The 11906-nt window shown below is 39.9% G+C and overlaps 2 protein-coding genes across 3 annotated transcripts in view; one reads left to right on the forward strand and one right to left on the reverse strand.

The window, feature by feature from the left end:
* Positions 1-11906, reverse strand: part of LOC143378918 (uncharacterized) — a 105509-nt gene that overhangs the window by 63632 nt on the left and 29971 nt on the right. The window lies entirely within an intron of this gene.
* Positions 4961-11159, forward strand: LOC143378921 (putative fatty acyl-CoA reductase CG5065). Its single transcript, XM_076831044.1, has 7 exons — positions 4961-5244; positions 6663-6979; positions 7454-7701; positions 8192-8375; positions 9498-9683; positions 9773-10033; positions 10128-11159. The coding sequence occupies exons 1-7, from the start codon at positions 4996-4998 to the stop codon at positions 10204-10206; spliced, it is 1524 nt and encodes a 507-aa protein (XP_076687159.1). The 5' UTR covers positions 4961-4995; the 3' UTR covers positions 10207-11159.

Below are 11906 nucleotides of genomic sequence, written 5' to 3' on the forward strand. Positions count from 1 at the left end.
GCAGCTTAAGTTGCGCTCCCACGTGCTTAGTTTGCTGTAGAGGATACACTTGGAGGCTTAAGAGAGTATAGATTGCCGAAGGTAACGAAGAGGCTTAGAAGAATTAGAGAATTGTAGTAGGAAACGAGTAGGTTTCCCCGGTTGAGAACGTATATAATTCGTGAGTGTTATGGCCTGCCTAATAACAAAAATTCCTTACGGTGATCCCGTCGAATCAAGAGGTGGTCTTTCAGACCTCGCTCTACTTTCCGTCCACCCTGTGGCCTGCACGGTGGTCTCCTAGGAAGAGATAGTAGCTTTTTGAGAATAGGATGGATGGAAAATTGGTTGTATTAATTGGGTGTTGATTGAATTCTGTGCTACATGTTGCACATGTGGGATGGTGACTTAAGGGGAGGTTTCGGTTTAAAAGTCGATTTTTTTTTATTTCGTTTTTCGAATGTTCAACCTTTTAGGAATGCGTGTTTAAAAGGATTTGTTGAAATTCGTAAAGTTCCCGAAGTTATAGGCATTTGAGTAGCGGCATGGGTAACAACCGGCCACTCGGCGCCCACGTAAAACTTTAAACGCGTTTTTCTCGAAACAGTGTTCTTAAAACGCTGGGACCTGTATCTCCAAAAGTTATTATCCGATTCGACTGAAACTTTTTTTACTTTGAAGAATATACTTCTGGCTAGGAGGGAAACGAGAAAAAAAATACAAGAACTGAAAATTTATAATTTTCAAGGGCGTTGAAAGGACGAAAAATATATGGGAAAAGTGATTTAAAACTTCAAGTGTTGTTATTTTCTTAAAAAATGTCATTTTTGTAATTTGTTCTGGTTTCCCCCTAGCCAGAAGTATATTCTTCAAAGTAAGAAAAGTTTCAGTCGAATTGGATAGTAACTTTTGGAGATACTGGTCCCACCGATTTGGATGAATTTTTTGACGCCTTGACGTTAACGACTCCCCAGTGCCGTCTTTGCGATGATTAATTATAAAACAAAAAATATATTTCTATAACTTAAGACATCCTTAATACAATGCAAAAAGTCCCATTAAATTATATACAGTAGTTTACCTTTAATTAATTCCTAAAGATCACCTATTTTTTGGGGCTCTAGACCGGAACCTCCCCTTAAGGTGAATTCTAGGGTGTAAATGAATTCTGATTATTGAGTATGAAGAAAAATTGATGTATATGTATTTTCTTCTTCTTTTATTTAAACACCCCGTAAGGGATTGTCTTACGACACTACAATCTGGCCAAAGTAGACGAATGAGTAATTTTGTTATATATATATATAGGTTTAATATTTTAAATTCGAACAAATTTACTCATTCGTCTACTTTGACCAGATTGTAGTGTCATAAGACAATCCCTTACGGGGTGTTTAAATAAAAGAAAAAGAAAATACATATACATCAATTTTTCTTCATACTCAATAATCAGAATTTATTTACACCCTAGAATTATATATAAAGTACGGAGCAATTTAAGAATAATAATAGTAAAATATATATATATATATATATATAAACATTATTTTTTACTATTATTATTCTTAAATTGCTCCGTACTTTGCTATATTAATTTCAACGAGCTTTGCGTCTTACGTTGCACCATGCATGAGCGTGACTCTACACATAAATTTTAATAACAATTAAATCCGTTTCAGCGGAATTTTTACCATCAGCTTTAGATTATGCTTATCAATGCAACACACGTCTTTTTAATGGATCACTAATCCAGACATAAATTATTCCATCCTCCCTGAGATACGAATTAACAAAGCCCAACGTATTAAATAGGAGTCAGGTCAGTGTATCAATGCTGATGATAACGATTATCCCGCCATACACTTGGCAGAAGACGGTCCACTTTCTTCTCTTAATACTTTCTCTCAAAAAAGCATTGATCGAACGCGAATCAATGCAGACGATGCGACAAGCAGTTCCGATTAAACATGCAAACATCGAGTTTTACTAAAAACTTCGATAATTCCACAACTCGAGCCTACTTAATCTAATTTAAAACACAATTTCAGAATAAAAAGCCTGACAATTCCATGACAGAATTATTTCCCACTTCCTAGATTTTCTATTTCTTCACTGCACCTTTCCAAAGCGTCCTTCAGAACTTGAAGGCAATATTCCTTTTACTCACAGGGCTTCACTGTCACGTCCTTGACCTTGACCATAAAAAACCGCGGTAGTTGTGAACTGCAGGTTACTCGAGCAGTCTCGGTAATTACCTTCTAGAACCTATTAATTTAAAATAATAGCATGAAACAGGAGCATGTAGCCTAATGCGCGTGTATAAACTTTTAATTTGAAGACTGAATGAAATTCGGGCCGATAAATTCGCATTCGAAATATAAATGGTTAAAACAGGACCACCGCGAGCGTTCCTACTCATATATGCCTGAAAATGCGGGAAGTGTTTGCTGATAATATAAAATACCTGCTCGAATGGGGACTAAGCGAGCGATCGCGCAGTAAACCCTTGAAAAATTGGTAGCGTTTAGTAGCCCCGACTTCTAAGCTATCTTAGCGAGCAATCCGTTTAGCGAAAGACGATTTTCACTTGCCGCTGCGAGGAAAGTGACGCTCGCGCCGCTTTGCGCGCTGCTTTATATTTTCTGGGACAAGGCTACGCTGAACTATTTCCCTGCGAACCGTCATCTCATTGGCATAATGAATTATCTGTCAATTAAATATGTAAAATGTCCCTGCATACCGAACGTCGCGTACTCGTAAAATATTTATTAGCCGGCTGGGAGTACAAGAAGCTGTTCAGCGCGGAGCAGGGAACTTGAAAGGAGAACAAAGTTTTCCTCCCCTTCTCAACCAACCGTCATACTTTCATGAAATTCATTCCAGAGTGCATTCTGGGATGTTGGAAGAGAAACTAGAATTTGCTACCACTGTTTCTCAAGCAGCCTGCTTCCACGTTTCGATGGTAGGGAATCGTTTCGAAGGGGATGTTAACGATTCCCTTCAATGTCTAAGCAGGACTCGCGCCATAACAACGACAGGCTTTTAACGATTCATGGATATCGATCGTTAACGAAAGGGAAGCCAAATGTCATGATTGGTCGAGCACGAGGCAAGGCACGCCTGCTCAGTGTCTGTGATATAATTAAATAGATCTGTTCCCTCGTTATCCTCCAAGGGAACTTCGGTAACCCGAAGCTACACGAGGGAAAACACAGATGAACCTTTAAGGAGTGTTTTCGCCCTGAAGAACCAAAAAATAGCAGAAATACAAAATTCTCTATATCTACTAAAGTCCCCTGCAAACCTTCGAGCTTAACAGCAAATGGGAATTGTCGGGTTATGGAAGTTCCCTCCTTAAAATTATAGTGCTTCTCTTATTTAGGGCGTATTCTCGTCGAGAAGGCCAATTTTGTGCCTTTCTTTAGGGACGACGCACAAAGAAACTGTGCAGTTTTCACTGATGAGTAAAAAAAAATTGTAAAAAAGCTTCAGCCATATATTATAACAATAATTAATGGAGATATGGGTCGTATCGTAAAGCGCGTGCAAAAAAAGTTGCCTCGTGGTGCGCACGACCCTTGCTGTTCCGCTAATCTAACACAAAAAAATACAAAAGGATTCTTAATCAGTAAGAATGTGGCTACAGACTAGGGCTGGGATTATTCGAATAATTTAATATTCGAATATTTTACAAGTATTCGAATGCTACGAATAAACTTCGAATATTGGAGTATCGAATACTATTCGAATACATCAGTATTGATAGTAATTGCTCAATTATTTGGCGAATATAATTCGAATTTCCAAGTATTCGAATAGTATTCGATACTCCAATATTCAATATTTACTCCAGTAAAATTCGATACTCCAATATTCAATATTTACTCCAGTAAAATTCGATACTCCAATATTCAATATTTACTCCAGTAAAATTCAATACTCTAATATTCGAAGTTTATTCGTAGCATTCGAATGCTTGTAAAATATTCGAATAGTATTGATACTGATGTATTTGAATAGTATGGTGTGAAGTGGGTCAAAATTTGCTTACAAGATTTCACCCTGACAAATGAACCTAAAGAACTTGATTTATAATTCACGCCATACTATTCGAATACATCAGTATTCGAATACTTAAATATTCTAATACATCAGTATTCGAATACTTAAATATTCTAATACATCAGTATTCGAATACTTAAATATTCTAATACATCAGTATTCGAATACTTAAATATTCTAATACATCAGTATTCGAATACTTAAATATTCTAATACATCAGTATTCGAATACTTAAATATTCTAATACATCAGTATTCGAATACTTAAATATTCTAATACATCAGTATTCGAATACTTAAATATTCTAATACATCAGTATTCGAATACTAAATATTCTAATACATCAGTATTCGAATACTTAAATATTCTAATACATGAGTATTCGAATACTTAAATATTCTAATACATCAGTATTCGAATACTTCAATATTCTAATACATCAGTATTCGAATACTTAAATATTCTAATACATCAGTATTCGAATACTTAAATATTCTAATACAACAGTATTCGAATACTTGGATATTCGAATTATATTCGCCAAATAATTGAGCAACTGAAGTATTCGAATATTCGAATCCCAGTAGAATTCAAATTTGAGATCTCGTTCGATCACGGAAGTTAAGCATCGCGGGACGCGTACCGCGAAAAGATGGGTGACCGTTTTTCTCCTGGTGCGTCGCTTGCTGCTGACAACCTTTACGGGTGGGTAGGTGTTTCCCCGGATGCGAACGTATATAATTAATTCGTGACCAACCGTTTACGGCCTGCCCAATAGCAAAAACTCCTTACGGTGTTGATATATCCCATCGAGTCAAGACGTGTACTTAGGGGGACTACTTAGTCTCTCTCGCAAGAATGTTGTGAAAACGTTGCTCTGTTTCGTAAGCCATCACGTGCCCGTTCTCTTGGTTGCAGAGTTTTGGAGCGGCGCTCGTTGAACTGCCTCCAAAATGGGTACGACCAATGCACAAACGAACTCGAAGCATGGGAACGACGACGCGTACATTAACGGAAGTTCCATCGAGGCGTTCTTCGCCGAGTCGGTGATCCTGCTGACCGGGGCGACCGGTTTCCTGGGGAAAGCTCTACTGGAAAAGCTGCTGCGCTCGTGTCCACGCCTGGCAACGATCTTTATCCTGATCCGTCCGAAACAAGGCCAAACAGTCGAGCAACGATACAAAAAGCTCCTAGAAAATCCCGTTCGTACACTTCTATGAATCGCTTACAGCGCGTCGCAAACGAGGGGGGCGCACCTTTTCAGGTTCAATCGATGAAAGCCATCGCCGGGGTCGCATAGTGTGTCAAATCGAAGTCGAAGAATTTCTGGGGAACAATGACAAAGTGGGCACTATTTGCACACGTGGGCGTTACAGCTGTCAGGTCGCCCACACTTTTTTTTCAAGTCAGATTTAGATAGAAGCGACCTGAATTAGTCGAGATCGCACGTCATTTTGCCAATTAATTACGGTGCCTTCGAATGTCACCTATCATCTCGGCTAGCGATGGTTATTTCGAGCGTCAACGTTTAAGACAGGCTACTTGCCATGCACTGTATCAATTAGCAGAGTAACCTCGACGAACTTGGCGAATATAAACCAGCGGCTTCACCTTTCCTTAAAGTAAAATGTCACGCACTTGATAAATAGTCGAAGAGAAAGGAATAACGATCCTGAAATGTCGGACGAGTCTGTAACTGCATACAGAAATTTTTGCAACGCTAAAAAACACTTTGATTCTTTTCTAAAGCGTCCAGTCACCGTTTATCGTTCTCTCAAATGGACTTATAGTTAATAAAGTAATCACAGCACAGAATTTAATGAAGGAAAGGTAAAATCACGGTGCTATCGATTACGTAGCGCGTATACTTGCCAAGTAAGGATATGAAAGTTTGGATGTACGTGCACAGTAGCAGAGTTACGCGTGGGACAAATTATGAAATTGTATTTGAGAAATAGATTTTACTGGTAAAGGAAAAAGTAGAGACTTTACTTATGCATCATCCCTGTAGAAAGGAACACGCCGCACAGAGGTAATAATGACATTTTTTGTTCAAATCACCCTACAGGTCGTAATTTTTCAGAAAACTTGACGATTTTTTTTTAAATTCTTCGCGATTAAATTCTCTATCGATCTGTCCGGCGGAAATTTTGAATTTCGTTGCTGATTTTGTTATATTTAGCGAATTATACAGCACTTTTCGAAGATCAGTATCTGTGGACTTTTTTGGCCGCCTGTTCCGAATTTAAAGTCAGATTTTCGAAATTGAAGGTAGCGAATCCAATATGTTGAAGGAAATTTCAGAAAACGGGCTTATTCGAAAGAAACGTAGCGCGTCTAGATTTTCGGGGACGCTGATTACGAATATGACGTAATTATTATAAAGATAAAATTTTTTATTTGTACCACAAATCTAATACTGCAGGTCAAATTGTAAAATTTATAATCGCGGATGGACAGATCGATAGAGAATTTAATTGCGAAGAATTTAAAAGAAAAATCGTCAAGTTTTCTGAAAAATTACGACTTGTAGGGTGATTTGAACAAAAAATGTCATTATGTACCACTGTGCGCCGGGAGAATCGAGGTTTGGATTAATGTGTGCAACGGTTGTTCGCAGGTTTTCGGCCGAATCCGAACGGAGTTCCCTGATGCGTTCAATAAAATCTACCCGGTGAAGGGTGATGTAAGTTTACCGAACCTGGGTCTCTCGCCAGAGGACAGGAACACGTTGATACAGAGGGTTAACATAGTCTTTCACAGTGCAGCCACTGTGAGATTCGACGAACCGTTGAAAGTGGCCGTTAATTTGAATACAAAGGGCACGGACCTTGTCATAGAGCTGTGCAGGAATATGAAAAATCTAGTTAGCATTATCCACGTTAGCACAGCTTACAGTAACGCGAATCGACAGGAGATTAAGGAATCGATTTACACGTAAGCATAAATATCCTTCCGTGTCTGAACGGTAAGGGGGAACAAAAAAGAAACAGGGAACGTTCATTTTTCGTAATTCTGCGATTTGTAGGATATTTTGTTCGTGGCAACTGGGACCACAGAACTATCGAATCACAATAAAATTACACAGTTATTGAACACTATTAAAACTTAATTTTCTCGACAAAGCTGTTTCGTGGCGTTCACAGTTCTTTCCCCCTTACCGTTCATTTAAATCTGCCTTCTCAACTGGATCCCGCCAGACGCTTCTCACAGCGATTGTACGCTTATGAAGAAATTAATTAAAAATCGCCAAAGCGTCGATAAAGTCGTGCCGCGAGTAATTGTCACATTCTTCTCTGAATTTCTTTCCGTTCCCGTTTGCTCCCCTTTATACTTGGTGAAAAGTAGCGTTGGCGACTCTCGCGGCTATAGTCTAACGAGGATACTCACGTATTATTCATGACGGCGCAGCACAAAGGTGAAACCATCCACGGTGATCGATATGTGCGAGAGCCTGGACGACGAGACGCTGAAGGTGCTCGAGAAGAAGATTCTGGAGAATCATCCCAACACGTACACGTTCACAAAGAATTTAGCCGAGCAACTAATCCTGACGAAGGCGAAAGACTTGCCAATAGCGATAGTGCGGCCGAGCATCGTCTGCGCCGCCCACGAAGAACCGTTTCCTGGATGGGTGGACAATCTCTGCGGAATCACAGGTTATTATTACGCCCTTTCAACGATTACCAGGCAATAGTCAGAGAGGGTTCGAACCACATTCGAGAACGTATACCTTCTTTATTTGAATGGCGCAAGGTGTTGAAACGTGCCTTTCTGAGTCGTCAGTCGATCAGGCTTTCCAATCAGAAGAGTTCTTCTCAAAGCGTGCACAGTGCACAGCTTCAAAATAAGCATTGATGAGCTCCAGAGCGATACTTTCATTGCGTCGACGTCAGTCAACGCGTTGAAGAGTAGGCTGAATCGTTGTCGCGCGAGCAGCGCTTAAATCAATCGGTTTGCTAAGCTGAAACCCATTTAACTCCGTTCCATAGTGGAAGAATTAAGAGCAGAAGTCACTGCCATTGATCAGTCGCGAGAAGCGACTCTGTCCGTTGCTATTAGACTCGTAATTAGACTAGCTATTAGACTGTTTATCCCTAAATAGATTGCGACTATTCTCTGGAAGCTGAGTTACTTCATATTTTACAGGTGTCATGCTGGAGATTGGCAGAGGCACTGCCAGGAGCGTCATGTGCGATGCGAATATGAATCTGAACATAGTGCCTATTGATTTCGTCGTCGACACGTTGATATGCGCCTCGTGGCACAGTACGATGCAGCATAATAACACTATCAAAGTATATAATTGTACTACCAGCGGGGAGGCGATCAGGTAACTGATTCGATCTATTAAAAAACAACTTTTTTCACCCATATAACTCGTAAGGATTAGTGGATTACAATATACAGGGTATTCCTTCATTAGCGAACCTATTTTAAAGAATTATAAAAACTACAAAGACACTGCCAATCAGGGTGCACCCTGTGTATCCGAGCTCCACACATAAATTACTACACATCAAATACTATTCGAATACATCAGTATTGATAGCAGTTGCTCAATTATTTGGCGAATATAATTCGAATATTCAAGTATTCGAATATTATTCGATACTCCAATATTCAATATTTACTCCAGTAAAATTCGATACTCCAATATTCAATATTTACTGCAGTAAAATTCGAATATCCAAGTATCGAATACTATTCGAATATTCAAGTATCGAATACTATTCGAATACATCAGTATCGAATACATCAGTATCAATACTGATGTATTCGAATAGTATTCGATGCTCCAATATTCGAAGTTTATTCGTAGCATTCGAATGCTTGTAAAGTATTCGAATAGTATTGATACTGATGCATTTGAATAGTATGGTACGAAGTGGATCAAAATTAGCTTACAAGATTTCACCCTGACAAATGAACCTAAAGAACTTGATTTATAATTCACACCATACTATTCGAATACATCAGTATTCGAATACTTCAATATTCTAATACATCAGTATTCGAATACTTCAATATTCTAATACATCAGTATTCGAATACTTCAATATTCTAATACATCAGTATTCGAATACTTAAATATTCTAACACATCAGTATTCGAATACTTAAATATTCTAATACATCAGTATTCGAATACTTAAATATTCTAATATATCAGTATTCGAATACTTCAATATTCTAATACACCAGTATTCGAATACTTAAATATTCTAATACATCAGTATTCGAATACTTAAATATTCTAATACATCAGTATTCGAATACTTTTTTCACCCCTATATCTCGTAAGGATTAGTGGATTACAATATACAGGGTATTCCTTCATTAGCGAATCTATTTTAAACAATTATAAAAACTACAAAGACACCGCCAATCAGGGTGCACCCTGTGTATCCGAGCTCCGCACATAAATGCTAACACTCCCAATCCCTTTGGCTTAGATGGGGACCGTTCAAGGATCTTATCAACAAATACGCCATAGAGTGGCCGTCGAAGCACGTGATGTGGTACCCAGGTGTCACGTTTAGAACCAACAAATTTATGCACAATGTTATGTCGTCCATCCTACACATTCTCCCGGCGTTTGTCGTGGACTTTTTCTTAAGGCTTCTAGGCAGCAAACCCATGTAAGTATTCATCCGCGGAACGGTAGGTAGGAGCGCGATATCTAGCTAACAGTCTCTAGCAACAGCCGCGCTGGCAACCGTCCTTTCAGAATGATGAAGATCGTGAAACGGTTCGAGCGGGCGGTGCACACCGGCTCCTTCTTCTCCACCCACGAGTGGAAGTTCGATAGGGGAAATATGGACGATCTGTCGAAGAAAGTGAAAGGGCTGAACGACTCCAGCCGATTCAACATCGACATGCACGGCTTCGACTGGGACACGTACGTTCGCAGCTACACGTTAGGGATCAGGAAGTATATTCTGAAGGAAACAACGGAGACCATAAGCAAAGCTCGCAACCGATTGTTGATGTACGTACGGTAATATTGGTAACGCGCGCCAAGCTAAGTAGAAAGCGAATTTAATCGTTGCTCGGTGAATCAAGTTCGGTTTCGTTCATTTCAGACTCTACTGGGTGCATCGACTCATGCAGGTGTCGAGTATAATCATCTTATTGGCGATGATAAAGCGCGTCGGTCACTGACCACCGAACTCGACGACCGCACTCCTTCGATGAGGCCCAGGAGGATCGAACAGTCAGAGAAGAACGAATTTTCATTTCAGCCCGGTGACTCGTTCTCGTCGCCTTCGCGCCGGATTAATATATAAGCGAACACATTGCCGTTAACTTGCCGGTGGATATTCTACGTAGATAGTAAAATATATATTGGCACTTGATTCGTTTCAACCTCCCACGCGTGGCTCGCGGGACGCTGGCGCTTTACTGGCAACGTTAAGACGCAGGGTGCAACTTCGTTAGGTAAATGATAATCAAGGGTAATCTGGGTAGTTACCTTTCTTTACCCGAGACAGTTTCAAAATGCGTTTGCGCAGTCTCTATGCTCGGTAAAACTGTAGAAGGAAAGAGGAATGTAACACGTCGGGTGCAAAGCTTCTCTTAGACGTATGGTGTGTAGCCTATACTTAGGGTGGCGAGGAACGGAGTCTAGGATAACATATCATGAGGACCGTGAGTGATCTACGACGATAGACACGCTATCGCGACGATTTGTATATTTTTAATATCGATGCGTTCTACGTCAGAGGAAGGACTATATTTTTTAAGTAAAAAGTCACGTTCGTCTAGCGTGTGAGAGATATACTATTGCAGGATAATCCAGCGAAAGTAGACCGCTGCTTAACTGCTTTCAGCTTCGAGGTAACTTCTCGGCAGGCCTGAAGATGACTGGTATTTTGTCAAACGGGGCCGGAACGGTGCGCAAAAATAGTCGAGCATTAGTAAAGTAACTTATTCGCTTGAATATCATGCATCTAATCATTAAACGATCCCGTGCGGCATTAGCTAATGTAGATCATTGTAATCGTCTTCTCTGCTCTGTCTTTGGCGGACCACCCTGTGTAGTATAGTACGCGAAGGCGCTTTTCGTGGTAGAAGGGTCGAAACAAATACGAATACAAGGCAAATGTGACGTGGGATATGTGTGTGGTAATTTCTTCCGTTGCTCCACTATGGGATTAAGAGAAATGCGTTTAAAATACCTCCGTACGCTGTCGATGAAATCATTAGAATTCTGCTACCTGCAGGACTCACCTGTACAACTTACTACGAATGGCCTTACGACTCTAAACACTTTACCTCGCTAAACGAACATATCTTGATGACGTCAAACATTGTACCAATACACGGAGGCGCATTTTATAACGATTCGCGACGCGTTGAGTACGAGATAATAGTACGATAGTTCCTAACGTTAATGAAAGAGCATTCAATCCGGCGGCATTCGCAACGAGAATTTTGAATAGATCGTGCATCGCGATACGAATTTTTTGGGATATTTCTGGACCATAGAAGGGATTTAATTCGCCCTCGCTTTCTCGTGGGAGATCGTGCAAGATCCGCGGGAAACTGTTGGATCAATAGAAGGCATAACACTTGTCACTACAGAGGGTAGGATTATATGTCACTGTACAAAGGTATTCATGGACGTTCCTGTCTCGTCTTTAATTGTAAGGTTTCGGGTGATTTGATCGCGCGCACGCATGCTTACCGTGTACGGTCACTGATTCGTACGCGGACTTTACGACGATGGCCTCGTAAATCTTTTTTACCAAATAATACTGTGCATAGTGTATACTTTTACGGGGTGTTAAACTGCATTACGAGATGTAATTATCCAGGGAAATAATAGCATTTGTAATTAACATTTTGTACGTTTAACGCAA

The sequence above is a fragment of the Andrena cerasifolii genome, chromosome 2 (genome assembly GCF_050908995.1).
Source record: "Andrena cerasifolii isolate SP2316 chromosome 2, iyAndCera1_principal, whole genome shotgun sequence".
Taxonomy (NCBI): domain Eukaryota; kingdom Metazoa; phylum Arthropoda; class Insecta; order Hymenoptera; family Andrenidae; genus Andrena; species Andrena cerasifolii.

Bases quoted from the DNA above. Each gene is read 5' to 3' on its own strand.
- LOC143378921 (XM_076831044.1), top strand. From the start codon at position 4,996: ATGGGTACGACCAATGCACAAACGAACTCGAAGCATGGGAACGACGAC. The intron at 7,702-8,191 runs GTTATTATTACG...CATATTTTACAG, and splicing joins CAATCTCTGCGGAATCACAG to GTGTCATGCTGGAGATTGGC. The intron at 10,034-10,127 runs GTACGTACGGTA...CGTTCATTTCAG, and splicing joins GCTCGCAACCGATTGTTGAT to ACTCTACTGGGTGCATCGAC.